The 18,177-nt window shown below is 40.7% G+C and overlaps 1 protein-coding gene across 4 annotated transcripts in view; it reads right to left on the reverse strand.

Annotated features, from left to right (window-relative positions):
* Window positions 1–504: 504 nt before the first annotated feature.
* The window catches only part of LOC131239626 (probable acyl-activating enzyme 16, chloroplastic), a 127,608-nt gene continuing 109,935 nt past the window's right edge, over window positions 505–18,177 (reverse strand). For 3 of the 4 annotated variants that reach the window (XM_058237427.1, XM_058237425.1, XM_058237428.1), the window contains 2 exons: window positions 1,755–1,812; window positions 1,402–1,631 (listed from right to left, as the gene is read on the reverse strand). In XM_058237427.1, coding sequence (XP_058093410.1) covers window positions 1,539–1,631; window positions 1,755–1,812 — 151 coding nt within the window. In that variant the 3' untranslated portion in view covers window positions 1,402–1,538. Of the gene's footprint in view, window positions 1,332–1,401; window positions 1,632–1,754; window positions 1,813–18,177 lie in introns of those variants that run through there. The other variant, XM_058237426.1, reaches the window with a different exon arrangement.

The raw sequence follows: 18,177 nt of genomic DNA on the forward strand, positions 1-18,177 counted from the left end.
CGTTGAAGCTGAAGGCTAGTGGGGCCTTCCGTTTTTTTTTATTTTTTAAAAGCCTCCGTACTGGTCTTTCAGTCCTTTCATCAATAGCCAGGGGGATGGCCTCGCAAGTGCATAAAGAGAGTGAGAGCTGAAGGGAGAGAGAGAACCACCCTAACATGTCCCCTCTTTTCTAACGCCGTGTCCTAGATCTGCCTCATTTTTTTAGATTAAGTCCTGATATGAGCCAGCATAACAATGTACAGAATGGATATTACATAGTCATCATCATAGTCAGCCCCATAAAGCTTTTGTTGCACAAGCTCCCTACTAATACGCTGCCTCCTGCAGGCTACATTAAGGCTGGCAATTGGCTGTGCCTGGGACTAGAAAAATAAAAAATTTGAACAAAATCTAGGCCTCGGTCAAGCCCATTGCCAGGCCTTAGGATACACACAGCTAGGAGGAGAAGGGAAGAAGGGCACTTGCATTGAAGATTTGAAATGACAAAAATGGCTCTTTCTCAGCTGAAGGGCTACACCCCAGAGAACCAAAACTTAATAGGTCTTGACTGATTGCCAGGGAAAAAATGTCCAAAAGCCACTTGTGATTACATCGAGCTGTGGACTTTTGGGCCTAAAGAAATCCATAGAGGATCCATTCAACTGGATATTCATTAACGATGATAGGTAGGCCCCATGAACAAAACTGGAATAAGGAAAAATAATAATAAAATTTGATCGGGATCATGGCTCTCAAAACACATTCTGTCCAAGAACAAGAAGCCCATGCATGCATCCAAGTGGTCCCAGCTAATCCATCCCAGCTATATCTTCTCTCAACATCTATTCCAGGCCACAAATTATGGAGTTTGGTTTGTTGTTGAGAATATTGGGTCATCCATCATGAGCCCTCTGCACCATGCAGTGTACTTTCTTTCACTTGGTAATTGAAAAGCTTTGTTGAGAAAGAAGATGATGGTCCCACTTCTTCAAACTGAAAACAGAAGTATAGTGTGCATTTCTTCTGGCCCAGGATCATACAGTTCCCCTTCTTTAAAGACATACTCCAAGAGGTATGCAAGCTTGCTGCCTTAGGTGACCATAGAAGCCATTCTACTCTCCCTGAGGCACATTGGTGGACCTCCACTGAGTGAACCATGGTTTCAACAGTTGGACAACAGAAGCCATTAGATCAGTGGAGCTTCTCCTCTCAAATGTGGACCTCTGCCAGAGTTCTGTTTGAGCTTTGGTTTCCAGTCACTGACTTTATAGTTAAGATTATCCGGTTGGTGAGATTTTTCAGTTGTTTCCAACGAATGAACAATGGATTGCCAGACGGCTATGACAAGTACCCTGCGCATAGTGCGCAGGTTAGATTTCTGAATCTGCATTTGGTGATAATGGATACATTACTATGAAACAGTTAGCAGAAATTTCACGCAAGATATTATTAACAACTTAAACAGGCCTCAATAAGGCAATGAGGCCTTGACAAATTATTCCTTTACAATAACCAACATACTGTTTTGCTGACTAGGCAGCTTCTTACGAAACGTTTCTTCACATGTAGAGTTTTGCAATCTGGTCACTGTATCTCGCAACAACCTTATCCCTCCGTATTTTCATGGTTGGAGTCATTAAGCCACTGTCAATCTGCAACCCAAAAGAGACCAGCAAGAAAAATGTCAGATCTAAGCAAGTCATGATGGTTATGATGATAATGATGATAGCAATGGTCATGGTGATAAATAGGGCAGTCATGATGAGGAAATTTACCGTAAAAGGCTCATCAATTATCAGTATTGGCCCGATCTTAAATGAGCATTCTGATGTCCTGCATGGAAGCAAATTTTGGCCGAGTTATTTTGCAACGTATAGGAAATAATTCCTTAAACTACCATAATCCAAAGAGTGTAATAGGTGAGTGGAAGAAGCACAGAACGCAAACAAACTCGGAAAGGGAAAAAAAAAAAAATCAACTTCAAATCAAAGATCTAATCCTATCTTAAACATTATGTTCTTGTGTTAGTTATATGAAGATATCAGACTTGGATGGTAGAGGACTCAAATAAAGCTTAAGGAATGAATTGGCCTTTTGTAGTTTTGATCTCGATTACATCTCTGACAGTGGTTATTCATTGCTAATTCTAGTTCTGGGCTTCCAAATCCTAAAATACATTCCAGTAATATCTCTAAGCTACAATTCTGGCATTTGCAGTTACATTGAAGCCCGAGGAAAAAAAAAAACAGAAAAAAAAAGAAAAAGAAAAGAAAAGAAAAGAAAAAGGAAACCTGAATGTCGTACAATCTTCGAGTCTTATCACTGTGACATGAAATCCCTGCCAGTGCTTCATCTTAGTTCTTTTCTTTGTTTGTTTGTTTGTTTGTTTCTTTTGTAATTCGCCATCAACATCATCTAAGTCTTATCCCCACTAATTGGGGTCAGCTACATGAATCCTTTTTCGCCATTCCACTCTATCAAGGGCCGTAACTTCAGTTAGACCATAGGTCATCAAGTCCTTTCTTACTACCTCCATTCACATCCTTTTGGGCCTCCCCCCTGCCCTTTCAGAGCCTTCAACTTGCATTCACTCACTCCTAACTGGCGCAGTTCTTGGTCTCCATTGCACATGACCGAACCATCCAAGGCTACTTTCCTTCATCTTGTTTTAGTCTTCGCTCTGTCACTCTTTCCCAAAATTTCCTAGTATGGCTCATCAGTTCAATCCCACGATAGTTAGTGCAGCTATGTACGTCTCCTTTATTCTTATAAATAGGTACCACGTACTTTTCCTCCATTCATCTAGCAACTTTCTTGGATCTTACAATCTTGTTAAACAACTTTGTCAACCAAAATAACCCTGTTATCTCCCATACACTCCAAACCTTTACTAGTATACCATTTGGTCCAAGGGCCTATCTTGTTTTCACCTTTATCAAAGCTTCTTTCACTTCAAATTTCCTAATCCTACGAAAGTATCTTTGAACTCCGACGCCATTTGAATTTATAGTGCTTTCTATCTCTATGCTCTCAGAGTGATTGCCATTTAACAATTTCTGAAAATAGCTACTCCACCTTTCATTGAAGCAGATTTAGTATTGAGTAACTAAGTATGCCAAGCATACTTGAGTAAACTCTGTGGGATCCATCGTGATTTATGTATTTCATCCACTCCGTTCATCCATTTTAATAGATAATTTTAGCGCTTAAGCCCAAAAATGAAGTATATCGAAAGCTCAAGTGGACCTCACCACGGGAAACAATGTGAATTGAAATTCTAACGTTGAAAAATTCTTGGGGCCAGAGAAGTTTTGGATCAAGCTGTTATTTGTGTTTTCCCTTCATCCATGTTTGTGTGATCTTGTGAACAGGTTGGATGACAAATAAACATCACTGTGGGCCCTAGCAAGGTTTCAATGGTGGAAGTCATTATTCTCATTGTTTCCTACGGTGTGGTCTACTTGAGCTTTGGATATGCTTCAATTTTGGGCTCAACCACTAAAATGAGCTGGAAAACTGGATGGACGGCATGTATAAACTACATACATTCACAGTGGGCCCAATTGAGTTTACTCAGTACGATAAAAGCATATTGAGTAACTCAGTACGCAATCCAATTTCCCTTCCATTGATCTCGTTGTCCTTGACTAGTACCCTTTGGTCATTGTTGTTAATACATCAAACATGATCCAAGTCCCTACCCTTCGTTTGTCATTTTTGCAAGTTTGAAGACATCTTTCTCACCTTCTCTTGTTCCCAATCTATTGTAAAGGTCATCGTATAAGCCTTTAAGTTTAGCCTCGCTTACTACTTTCTTGGTAATCTTTTCAACATTCCTATATGGTTTAAGTTCTTCATTTTTCTAGTCCCTTGCCAGACTTTGAAATATGATTGTTTCTTGTTCATTGTTTTTGTACATTGTCATTCCACAACCAAGTTTCCTTGTATAATTGGCGATACTCTTAAAACATCTTTTGCCACTTTCCTAACGCACTCAACCATCTCACTCCACATAACATTTATTGCTTCCTTGAAATTTGACTTTCCTTCAACTTATGTCATGATAACATTGTTTTCTCTCCTTTTAAATTCCACCAACGAGTTATTGGACACCTAATAATTTCATTCCCTTTCTTCTATCTCTTAATGTAAACATAAATAATCATTAACCTATGTTGTGCGGCCAAGCTCACTCTAGATATCATCTTGCAATCCTTAGATATTGATTATTTTGTCTTAGAAAGAAATCTATTTGGCTTGTATATGATCCACTTTTAAAAGTTATTAAATGTCCATTTTTCTTTTTAAGGTATGTGTTTTCTAGAGTTAGATTGTATGCATAGCGAAATCGTGGATAGCTTCCCCCATCTCATTTCTCATCCAACAAATATCCTCTCTCTGTTCTAAATTTCTTGCATTAGTCCATCCGTAGCCTCCCAGAATTCTCTTGATTTTAACCTCTAACCCTACCTGCAACACATACACACTAAAAGTTATATTAACAAAATCCTATCACTTGCTCTCTTAACATCTATAGATTTATCCTCTAAATCTTTATCTACCAATATCGCTACCCCAATTGAATTATTATTCTTTCATATATACCAAAGCTTATATCTGTCAATATCTCTAGTTTTGCCCCCTTTCCACTTGGCTTCTTGAACACAAGCTATTCTCCCCTTCGTTTCATAATGTCTACTAACTTCACACTCTTACCTGTCAATGTTCTTGTATTGGGTAAGATGATGCCATTCCCCCGGACTAGCTTCTTTACTTGCACATGTCAAGAATGGCGGGGGAACCCTTGCCCACTTCGCATGGGGACGCCTTAGCCAACTCTTGCCCATTTCGCTACAATAGGGTTTTGATGTAGGGTTTCACTTATTGGGAACGTCCTAGCATGAGTTTGGAATGTCATACTGTTTGGATTCAAGTTGGAAGTTTTGGCACAAGTTTGATGCCAGCTACCAACTTGACACAACCCTCGTTTATTCAGGCTGGGGACCGACAATGAGAGCATAAAACTCCCATTGTACAATCTAATATACTATCTAATAGTGATGGGGACAGCATGCACACACACACGCATGCACGCTACCCACACGCGCACGCACGCCACTCCCCTTACGCACATACGTAAGTAGGGCCTTACCGTCGATCTGGCTCGATGACGACGTCTAGGGAGGACCTCCTAGTTAGAAGACGGAGTTTTGGCTTAAGAGAGTGGGCCCAATAGCCAAGTAAAGCCCATCATGGAATCTCATGATTGTGGCCCACTAGTCGGATTGATTTCATATTTTAGGTTTTGATTATTTATGTTATTTAGAATATCATGAACGCTTTAAATTTCTTTGATTAGTTTTTATTTTGGTTTACTTAATCGCCAAATAATAGGTTGTGCACATGGCGCGAGTTTTGGGGTATAGGGTTTTCCTATAAATAGGCACCCCTTGTAGTTCTTTTGATTCATTGAAGTTTTATAAAAATTCCTGCAAGTTTTTTTTTTCTACTCTCTGAGTTTCTGAGTTATGGAAAAATTCAAGTGGGTGAAAAGCCCTCCCTTTTCGAAGGGCTAATTACCGTGGTGCGAAGCCACATCTATCCCCATCCGCTCCTACCCTCTTCCATCCATGCATCTCACCTTCTACAGTCATCCTCGCCTCGAATCCGTCAGTTTTGCAGCGAATCTTCTCCCTACAGCCAGTTTCCAGAATCTGGCCCTGCAAGAGGGCTGAAACTTCGGCGGAGCACCGGGCACAGTCCGTAACTCGAATTGCCCTGAAACTTTGGAGGTTTGGAGCCCACCACTGGCCGACCAAGGCCAAGGAATTGGTTTCCGGGTGTGGGACCCGCTAGCATGTGCGGCCAGGCTAGTGTGCACGTGGGCCGGGCCCTAGCCCGCTGTCCGCTCGCGGAAATTGTCTTCCGGTTCATGTTTTCTCTTATTTTTCCCTTTTCATACCTATTTTCATAAACCCTAACCCTAGACTACATTACTCTTAATTTATTTGTCCTTTTTTTTTTCACCCTAGGGTTCCTTGAGTTGAAATTAGTGAATCCCTTGGATTACGGACTGATTACTGTGCATGTGTGGATGATTATTTCTTATCTTTGAGTATCGTTTGGTTCATAATTTTTATTGATCCAGCCCTAACATGTGTAGGCCTGGACCTGCATAGATTCCCCTTAAGTGAATGTTTGGACTTTCGTGTGGGATATGGAATTTGTGTAATTGTTTCTAAACTAACGTGATCTTAAGCTTGGAATCTCGCACATCATATTTGAATTTCATGTCCTGCATTAAATTTGGTATCAGAGCTTAGGGTTCTTATAGGGGAATACATTAATTGTTTAAGGGTTAGTTTGTTGAGTCCTGCATGCATCCAGTCCATCATATGTAGCTTTTAGGAGTCGAAGTTCAAGTCCAAACCTCTCCATATTCTGAATGCCAAAGACTTTGAGCGAGAAACGGAGGTGGACTCGATGGTATACGCCCTTGTGGCTAGGGAGAGTGTACTAGAGACAATTATAGAGTTACCCACTGAGGCCATTCAGGTAGTGCATGAGTTTCATGATGTCTTCCCTGATGATCTACCAAATGAGCTTCCCCCTATGAGGGACATACAACATGTCATTGATTTAATCCCTGGGGCGACTCTACCGAACCTCCCGCATTATAGAATGAACCCAAAGGAGCATGATGAGTTGAAGAGGCAGATTGACGAGCTCCTAGAGAAGGGTCTCATACGAGAGAGCAGGAGCCCGTGTGCCGTGCCCGCTCTTCTTACACCTAAAAAGGATGGCACATGGAGGATGTGTGTTGATAGTAGAGCCATCAACAAAATCACAGTCAAGTATCGATTTCCCATACCGCGTCTTGATGACATGCTGGATATGATGGCCAATGCCACTATCTTCTCAAAAATTGACCTCAAAAGTGGTTATCACCAAATCCATGTATGCACTGGTGATGAGTAGAAGACAACATTCAAAACAAAGGATGGGCTATACAAGTGGCTAGCTATGCCTTTTGGGTTAACTAATGCCCCAAGCACTTTCATGTGTGTGATGACCCAAGTGTTGAGGCCCTTTATGGGGAAGTTCTTGGTCGTATACTTCGATGATATCTTGATTTATGGCATGACCATGGAGCAACACCTTAACCATTTGAAATAGGTTTGTGGGATCCTTAGGGCCGAGAAGTTGAAGTGTGCGTTTTTGTCTAGTAGCGTGATCTTCGTAGGTTTTATTGTGTCAGCTGAGGGCATATCAGCGGATCCCGAGAAGGTCAAGGCCATCGTCAATTGGCCTGAACCCCACAATATTCATGAGGTGCGTAGCTTTCACGGCTTAGCCACCTTTTATAGGTGGTTCATTAGAGGTTTCAGTTCCATTATGGCTCCCATCAAAGACTGCATTAAAAAAGGAGAGTTTCAATGGACAAAGGCAGCCTCGAAGGCCTTCAAGGAGATAAAGGTCAAGATGACCGAACCTCCAGTCACGCGGCTTCCAGATTTTTCAAAAGCTTTTGAAGTTGCATGTGACGCGTCAGGAGTCGGCATAGGAGTGAGTACTTAGTCAGAAAGGGCACCCTGTTGCCTTTTTTAGTGAGAAATTGAATGATATGAAAAAAAGATATTCCACCTATGACAAATAATTCTATGCGGTAATGCAATCACTGCGCCATTGGCGTTATTATCTATTACCGCAAGAATTCGTCTTATTCTCAGATCATGAAGCCTTGAGATATTTGAACTCTTAGAAGAAATTAAACCCTAGGCATGCCAAGTGGGTTCAATTCCTTCAAGAGTATACTTTTGTGCTTAAGCACAAGGCCGGTGTAGAGAATAAGTCTGCCGACACGTTGAGCCGTCGAGTCGCATTACTCAACTCCATGAGCATTGAAGTTACGGGCCTTGAGCGCATCAAAGAAGAGTATTCTGAGTGTCCAGATTTCGGAGTTGTGTACGCGTCGTTGTTAGAGAGTTCATCAGGAGCTAGTAGTGAGTACTTGATTTTAGAGGGATATTTGTTTAGGAGTGACCACTTGTGCATACCACGCACCTCCCTCCACGATTTTCTGGTCTGGGAGTTACATTCAGGAGGGATTGCGGGTCATTTTGGTCGAGACAAGACCATTGCCCTAGTGGAGGATAGGTTTCATTGGCCAAGCCTCAAGTGAAACATGGCCAAAATTATAGGGCAGTGTCGTACTTGTCAGCTGGCAAAGCAAAAGAAACAAAATACAGGATTATATACTTCTTTGCCAGTTCCATCCATTTAGCAAGACATTAGTATGGACTTCGTGCTTGAACTTCCCAAGACTATTCGTAAACATGATTCCATATTTGTTGTCATGGACCGTTTCTCTAAGATGGCCCACTTCATTCATTGTTCTAAGACCTCCGACGCATCTCATGTTGCCAAGCTGTTCTTTAGTGAGGTCGTCAAACTGCAACAAAAAACCATAGTGTCTGACCGTGATGTGCGATTCATGAGTTACTTTTGGAAGACACTATAGCACATGATGAATACTAAGCTCCAATTTTCTTCTGCCTACCACCCTTGGACCGATGGTCAGACTGAGGTGGTTAATAGGAGCATATGAAGTTTGCTCTGATGTTTAGTGGGGGAGCATACCAGGACATGGGACACCGTACTACCCATAGCCGAGTTTGCATTCAATAGTTCTGTCAATAGGTCCACAGGTCTAAGTCCTTTTGAAGTCGTTACTGGTTACAAGCCTAGGAAGCCTATTGATCTCGTCCCTATGTCATTGTCCCATAGGCCATCCGAGTCTTCAGAGTCTTTTGCGCATTACATACATTCATTGCATCAAGAAATCAGGTGAAAGATCACTACTAGTAATGAACATTACAAATTTTCTACAGACCAACATAGACGTTTCAAATAATTCAATATTGGGGACTCTGTGATGGTCCGCATCATGCCCGAGCGGTACCCTCCAGGGGCCGTTCGTAAGTTACACACGCGTAGCGATGGACCCTTCAAAATTATAAAACGAAATAGTCTCAACGCGTATAAGGTAGATCTTCCACCTTCCATGGGAATTAGTTCCACATTCAACGTGGAGGATCTAGTTACTTTTCAGGGGACCACTGATACTTTGTTCGGCACTTCACCCACCTATCTTGATTCCTCGGATTTATCCCTTGATTCATGGTCTCTTCCCGACCTTTCTTCCTAGCCTCTACCTTTCATACCTACCCTTCGCACACCTAAAGAGGAAATAAAAGATATCCTGAACCATCAGATAGTTTTAACGTCGGATGGTGGGTTTCAGAAATACCTGGTAAAATGAAAGTCACGCCTAGCTTCCGACAGCACGTGGCTCACTGAGGAGGAGCTTCAGAGACTTGATATTGACATCCTGGAGCGGTTCAAAAGTTTTATTTCGCCAATGGCGAAATTTTCACAACCGGGGAGAGTTGATGGAGACATCATGCGCACACATGCACGCACGCTGCCCACACGCGGACGCACGTTGCCCACCCTAGCATGTACGTACGAAGGAGGGTCCCACCGTTGATCTGGCTTAATGACGATATCCAAGGAGGGCCTCCTAGTTAGAAGACGAAGTTTTGGTTCAAGAGAGTGGGCCCAGTAGCCAAGTAAAGCCCATTATGGAATCTCATGATTGTGGCCCACTAGTCAAATTGATTTCATATTTTAGGTTTTGATTATTTATGTTATTTAGAATATCATGAACGCTTTAGATTTCTTTGATTGGTTTTTATTTTGGTTTACTTAATCGCCAAGTAATAGGCTGCGCACATGACGCAAGTTTTGGGGTATAGGGTTTTCCTATAAATAGGCACCCCTTGTAGTTCTTTTGATTCATTAAAGTTTAATAAAAATTCCTGCAAGTTTTTTTTTTCTACTCTCTGAGTTTCTGAGTTATTGAAAAATTCAAGTGGGTGTGAAGCCCTCCCTTTTCGAAGGACTAACTACCGTGGTGCGAAGCCACATCTATCCCCATCCGCCCCTACCCTCTTCCATCCATATATCTCACCTTCTATAGCCATCCTCGCCTCGAATCCATTAGTTTTGCAGCGGATCTTCTCCCTACAGCCAGTTTCCAGAATCTGGCCCTACAGGAGGGCTGAAACTTCGGCGGAGCACCGCCCACAGCCCGTAGCTCGGATCGCCCTGGAACTTTGGGGGTTTGGAGCCCACCCCTGGCCGACCAGGGCCAAGGAATCGGTTTCCGGGTGTGGGACCTGCTTGCACGTGCGGCCAGGCTAGTGTGCACATGGGCCGGGCCCTGGCCCGCTGTCCGCTCACGGAAATTATCTTTCGGTTCAGGTTATCTCTTATTTTCCACTTTTCATACCTATTTTCATAAACCCTAACCCTAGATTGCATTACCCTTAATTTATTTGCCATTTTTTTCACCCTAGGGTTCCTTAAGTTGAAATTAGTTAATCCCTTGGATTAGGGGCTGATTACTGTGCATGTGTGGATGATTATTTCTTATCTTTGAGTATCGTTCAGTTCATAATTTTTATTGATCTATCTCTAACATGTGTAGGCCTGGACCCGCATAAATTCCCCTTAATTAAATGTTTGGACTTTCATGTGGGATATGGAATTTGTGAAATTGTTTCTGAACTAACGTGATCTTAAGCCTGAAATCTCACACATCATATTTGAATTTCATGTCCTGCATCAAATAGTCTATTACTTATGTTGATAACAATCAATGAGTTTTTCTTTTCTTTTCTTTCTATCCACAAATATGTGAGAAATAATAGAGATCGGGTTTGGGTTGAACGGCAAGCGTCATGGGTGTCCCCGGGATTACCCGGTGCACATGGTTTGTGGGTGATTGCGTGCATCCACAAGGAATAACTTCACCTCAAAATGGGGCGGGGACACCTTGACATCATAAAAAAATATGAGAAATAATCGAGACTCCACAATTCAGTAGCCGTCATGAGTTCAAATACTAGGATCAACGATAGATGTCTAGGGCTAAAAGAAATTAAAACCTTCCAGAACTTTTAGCAAATTTGAGGTGTCAGTCAATGGGAGTGTTAGTCATCAACATTCTCTTTGTTTAGGAAAACATATCGGAGGAGTCGGTCAATGGATTCATTTGAAGGGGGAATTTTATAGAATAGCTACAAGACTAGCCATGTTCATGGGACAATATTTTGGGCAGTCAAGGAACAACATGTACATCAGATGAGTATAGCTGAAATGGATGGGTGGCAAGATGAGGAAGGATAGAATTAGAAATGAATGATTTTGAGGGAACTTGTGCGGAGCACTAGGTAATAAGATGAGGGGAAGTTTGATGGTTTGTTCGTGTGCAATGGAGATCAAGAACTGTGTTGGTTCAAAGTAAGTTTGCGCAAGTTGACGGCTCTAAAAGGGCAAGGGGAATGCCCAAAAGGATGTGGGTGGAGGTAGTAAGAAAAGGCTTGATGATCTGTGGTCACACTGAAGTTATGTCCCTTGATAGAGTTGAATGGTGGAACAGGATTCATGTAGCTGACCCCAATTAGCTGGGATAAGTCTTAGATGATGATAATTCAGTTTAGGGGAGTGTGATTTACTGGTGACAATTTGTGTGGTAAATCAGACATGCTAGTCAGCTTGCCAATGGATACAAGAGATGCCTAGCAGATCTGAATGCCAAAGATCACGTATAGAAGAAATGGATTGGCACATTGGATCAGGATGCAAAATCAGGTATTTCTAGAAGGAGGTTGTGGGCCATGTGGCACATGCCTTTACCAATGCACTTCCACGAACATGCACAAGCATGGATGAGCCACTTGCCTAGTCTGCACGAATGCATGCTGACAAACTCAAATCATCATCATCATAGACTGTTCCAAATGCTTGGGGTCAGCTAATGTCATACACTTGGTAAATAAACAAGCCTTCATATCCATTCTCAATACCTCAATCGAGTCCTTTTCTCCTCTCATACTCTTTTAAGGGCCTTCACCCTGGTCAGTTACTCTCCTTACTGGAACTGTACTCAGTTTTCATAAATCATCTCAATCTGCTCTTGATCATTTTTCTCTTATTGGGAGTTCCGACTACTCCTATGCCGCCTCGAATGACCTTATTCTTAATTCCATCCTTCCTAGCCCACCCACGCATCCATCTGAACATCCTCGTATCGGCAACACTCAATAATTGTTCATTCTGTTTCTAACTACCCAACACTACACCAAATAGCATAGCTGGTCAAATAGATGTCTTATAAAGTTTTCTCTTTACTCTTTAGTTTCATAGCGTGTGATGATAACACAACACTCCAGAGGCATATCTCCACTTCATCCACGCAGCTCGAATTCTACTACAAAGTACAAACCACATCATCAATATCCCCCAAGTTTTTGAACAATCGAGCCAAGGAACAAAATACAACAGTATTTGGATCTCATGACCATCGATTTTAACTAAAGCCTTGCCTTTATAATTTGTTCATACTAAAGTTACATTTCAAATATTCCGCCCTTCAGTTTCAGGATCACTTGACCATTGATTTTAACTAAAGCCTCGCCTTTATAATTTGTACATGCTAAAGTAGCATTTCAAATACTACTACTCATCATCATCATCACCAATGTCCCCATCTTTTTGAACAATAGAGCCTAGGAACAAAACACATCTGTTCCGGTATATCTCGACCATCGATTTTAACTAAAGCCTTGCCTTTATAATTTGTTCATACTAAAGTTCCATTTCAAATACTCCATCATATTCAGTTTTGGCTCTTGACCATCAATTTTAACTGAAGCCCGCCTTTATAATTGGTTCATACTAAAGTTGCATTTCAAAAACTCTTCCTCTTCCTCATCATCATCATCAACATCAAGGTCCCCATCTTTTTGAACAATAGAGACAAGGAACAAAAAACATCTGTTTCGGGATACCTTGACCATTGATTTTAACTTAAGCCTTGGCTTTATAATTTGTTCATGCTAAAGTTTCATTTTGAATACTCCATCATCTTCAGTTTCTGGATCTCTTGATCATTGATTTTAACTAAAGCCTCACCTCTATAATTTGTTCATACTAAAGTTGCATTTCATATACTCGGACAATCTGAGTCAACCATGCTCCGAGTCTGACTTGGTTTGCCGACCTAGTGGCCAGGCTGGGGTTGATCCGATGGTTTGAAAATTATGATAAAAAATCATGTAGTTGATTCTCTCTTATCTCTATACTTTTCCATCAATTGACTTAATAGAAAAATAGCTTCAAGTTTTTGTTCTCCCGGGCATGAAGTGAAGCAAATTTTCAGATATCCCTGTTTCTTGTCTTATTCTTTGTCTCACCATCCTCTCCTAGGGCTTCATAGTGTGACCCATAAAATTTTCCAATAGCTGATGCAACCATGTGCATCTTTTCTTTGTTGGACAATTTCTCCTCCACTCATTTGTCAAATTCGAGCCAACACCCGTCCCCTTAGCCACCCAAGAAGACCTACGACAAGCAGTGGTTCATGTAGTCCAACTGAAAAAAGGACCACAAAAGAAAGGGGAAGTTCATTTACCGAACGTCATATCCTTGTGAGGTTGAGGACATTCCGTTCCCCATCAACTACAAGCACTTGGACTTCCAAAAGTTCGATGGCAAAGACTCACCTGAAGAACATTCAATGCATATCCTGACGACCATCGGGAACTTCACGATCATACCCCAATTTTGGCTTCAGCCATTTGGATCCTCATTGATTGGAAAGGCGTTCAAATGGTATGCTCCCTAGCTCCCGGTTCTATCCGAACATGGGAATAGATGCAAAACATGTTCCTTGCCAACTTTTTCTCCTCCGAGCGGGACGTTACACTAGCCGACCTTGCCCAAACAAAACAACGCAAGAGTGAAATGGCATAAGAGTACATCCGTCATTGGAGGTCACTAGGCCCTATGTGTCGTCAACTCCCAATTAAGGATGAACAAGTTTGGGTTTGTATAACCGGAATGGTCTATGAAATATCTGTTGCCCTAGCCGGATCCAGGCACCCAACATTACCATGTTCCGCGACCTGGCCATGAAAGCCCACGTGGTCGAACAATTTCCTTGTTTGTAAAAAAATTATTGAAAAGATGAGTTGACTTGATCGAATTTCACTCAGCATCTTCCACACTTCTATATGCATATGATCTCCACAACCTTCATTTCCTCACTAAAAACATGCTCATAACTTCCAAAGGTCCAAGGCACTTCATCTCACCCACTGCTCTAGAAAGTATCCACTCAATTGCTACCTAATCGTAATGATTTCACCATTTGACGGTTTTATGTTAGTTAACACTTTTCCTTCAACAACGCCTTGAAATAGTTAGAAGTTTACTCAATTGATATTTACTTTCAGTTCACCATCAAGAAGCAATGAAACTAAGTTTTCCTTTGTAATAAGTCATATAGGAAAGTGGAAAAAAGAAGGGATGAGTAAGACAAATGGAAGAAAATGCTTATTATTTGCATTGTTACATGCTCTTATAAATGTGGACATTGTCAAATACAATATTCAATGAATGTGGACATGTCCAAATACAATGTACAACCATTGTTCTTAGAAGGACTATCAACAATGCTCCCCCTCAAGCTAGAGTATATACATCATGTATGCCCGGTTTGATAAAGAATTGATCTAGATGCGCACGACTTAAGCACTTTGTAAACATGTCTTCCACTTGGTCCTGTGACTTGACAAACGGCATGCATATTTCCTTGCCAACGACCTTTGCTTTGATGAAGTGACAGTCTACTTCAATGTACTTGGTCCTTTCATGATAGACTGGGTTGTTTGCAATGTGAGACAACTTGATTAGTGCAGTATAATCACATAGGTGTATTAACCATGGACCCAAGCTCGCACATTAATGTCTGCAACCAAATGAGTTCATTTCGTGAGGGATACTGTTCTGTATTCCGCTTTTATGCTTGATCGCGCAACTACATTTTGCTTCTTGCTTCTCTATGTAATTAGATTACTTCTAATGAATGTACAATAACCTATGGTACACAACCTGTTAGAAGGGGAGCCAACACAGTCAACATTTGACAACCCTTCTACTTGTAGATGTCCATTCCATTTAATGAGAGTAGCATGGCCAGGTGCTCCTTTTAAATATTTGATGATGCGAGGCAAAACCTCCATATGAGAAGTATGAGGAGCCTGCATGAACTAACTAACTACATTGACTGAATAAGTGATGTCTCGTTGTGTAATCGCCAAGTAAATTAGTTTTCCAACAAGTCTGCAATACCTCCTTGGATTGTTGATTGACCGTGCAACTACATTTTGCTTCTTGCTTCTCCATGTAATTAGATTACCTCCAATGAAGGTACAATAACCTATGGTACACCACCTATTAGAAGGGCAACCAACTCAATCAGAATTTGAATACCCTTCTACTTGTAGATGTCCATTCCGTTTATAGAGAACACAACGGCCAGGTGCTCCTTTTAAATATATGATGATGAGAAATACGAGGAGACTGCATGAACTGGCTAACTACATTGACATAAGTGATGTTTGGTTGTGTAATCATCAAGTAAATTAGTTTTCCAACAAGTCCGCAATACCTCCTTGGATCGTTGAATAATTCTCCTTGATCTACACCTAGTGGGAGTTTTAGTGAGCTTGGCTCTCATAAGACCCGTTTCTTCCAATACATCCAACACATACTTTTGTTGCGATAATTAATTCCCATCTTTGATATTGCAACTTCAATACCCAAAAGTATCTGCTATTTGTCCGTATCGTGAGTACGTGTAGACCACATTTAGGGTCCACACATGCCATTGCAGCGATAAGCGGTCCCCTTTGGATGGTCCACTTTTTATGCTTGGGTTCCATATGTTTTGGGTTAAGTTTTAGGCCCATAGGCCTTAGTTTTGTACAAGATTAAGTAAAAGGGGCAATTTTGCAATTAAACATTATTATTGTTAGCTCTAATCTAATAATACAAGGGGTGGGGGCATGAGAACTCTTTCGCTGCTCTCTCCCTCTCTTTTCCTTTTCTCCATCTCTCCTATTCTCTTCTCCAATCTTCTACCTACAATTTTACATGGTATTGAGCATCGTTGATCTAATACCTCTCTTCTCTCTTCATTCCTCTCTCTCCTTTCCTTTCGATCTTTCTATTTTTGTCAATGAGAAACCGTTGTGTTTGCGCTGATCTGACCTAGACACATTTTTTTTGTTGTACCACCAGTTGGTGGGTAGTGTAATCATGTTCAACAAAGGTGTGTAAGGCCCACTTTTATGCTCTACCCGATCACGATATGTATACTGCATACAAGTTCTAAATTGCCAATATCATGACACTTTTATGCTTTACCCGATCACGACATGTATACTCCATGCAAGTTCTAAATTGCCAACATGACATGTTTTACTTTTCTTACTACATTGATGGGAATTAGATTATTGATGAGGTTCTATTTAAAAATATATATATGATTATTTTTTGGATTTTTACCAATATTTTGAGGAAAAAAAAAAAAATCTTATGATTTACTTTACGGTTCAACCCTATTACGAATTTATGATTAGCAATATGATAACACTTTTGACAACACTAGTCCTAGATTACAGTGTTCATGAAGTTCCTCTCTTTTGGATCAACATATAATCTACTTTAAGCCTCTCGCTTTTTTAGCACCATCGACTCATTAGCATGATCTTCCTCTTCCTTGACAATAACATCAATAATGCTTAAGATTTCTTCTTTCTTGAGCTTATCTTGACCAAATTTGAGATCTCCATTCTTTAAGCTTCAATTTGAGAAATTGCAGCTTTTTCAAATATCTATAGCCTGTTCAACCCTAACATTGCATTCCCTTACCACTTTGCTATTAATTGAATACACTTGCTCCTCTATCTACCAACTTTTGAACCTAAACGAAATTGGCCCTAGAGATATGTCAACTGATTCCAAGCACATAATATTGAACATGAAGTAGGGGTTGAGAGCACCGATTGCACCACAACTTGGAAAATGCCTCTTCGCCCAGTAGAGTGAAAATGGTATGCTTCTAAAAATCAATACAACATGCAAATTTGAAGGTTTGAGGGTGGTTCCATTATTTTCTATGGTGTGGCCCACCTCATAGGAGGATGATCTTTAGGGCATCCTATTTTCAAGGTGGATGCCATTATCCTAAATAGATTAGATGCCATGCACATACAATGGTGGGACCCAGATGTAAGATGTAACTAGTGTTCGAAGTACCGATATTGCTACAAGTTTCATTGACTAGGCCAACCATGGATACAAAAACAATATTGACATCGCGGATAACTGGAAATGTGGGGAAACATTGGGGAAACATGGAGAAATGGTGGATTTTTTAATGAAACTTCAGGAGATGCTAAAATAAACATATTTGCATATTTAGGAATAAAAAATTGCAAAAAGAATGCATACGTAATAAGTTTCCATTTAACGGGGGCCTAAAGTCACGTGTTATTGTAAGAAACCATCCCATACATTGCTTTCATCCACCCAACCATCCCATCTATCCATCCATCCAAACATTCATTGATATTTCAAAATAGAGACCATATGATATTTTATCGAGAAATCATTGACAATTGGAAATGAAACGAAAGATTGTGGTCTCGATATTCTTGTATTGCAATAATGATAATATCGCAAAATGATCGATATTATCGTCAACAATTTGAACATTGCATACAACCATGCCCCCATTAAAAAAAATTGAAGTGGTTTTTTTTTTTTTTTTCTTTTTAATTAACAGGCTTTTGAGTTTTGACTGTATTGGCAATTTCGATACATTGGCTTTACTTACCGATACATTGCCGATGCTTGTAATTTTTTAAACTACCAATGTTATCGGTATCGCTAAGTTGGAGGTACGGATAATATTGGGGATATTTCGATAATATTGAGGATACTCCAAGCAATGGATGTGTCGCTAATTGTATGAACTTTCATCTATAGCTATTTGCTTATAAAATGTTCTCAATTTTTACTAAGTTCATATATATACGACAAAGAGTATGCTTCCTACACAAATTAGATGGTGCAACAAATTGGGTGTGGGCCCCATTGTGGTGTGTGTGTATGGATGGCATCCATCCAGAATAGAAGGGTCACTCTACCATGACAATAGGACCAAATAAAAAATTAGGCCAATACAACCATCAGGATGGCCTCCACAGGAATTTGGGGTTT

Source organism: Magnolia sinica, chromosome 3 (genome assembly GCF_029962835.1).
Source record: "Magnolia sinica isolate HGM2019 chromosome 3, MsV1, whole genome shotgun sequence".
NCBI classification, from domain to species: Eukaryota; Viridiplantae; Streptophyta; class Magnoliopsida; order Magnoliales; family Magnoliaceae; genus Magnolia; species Magnolia sinica.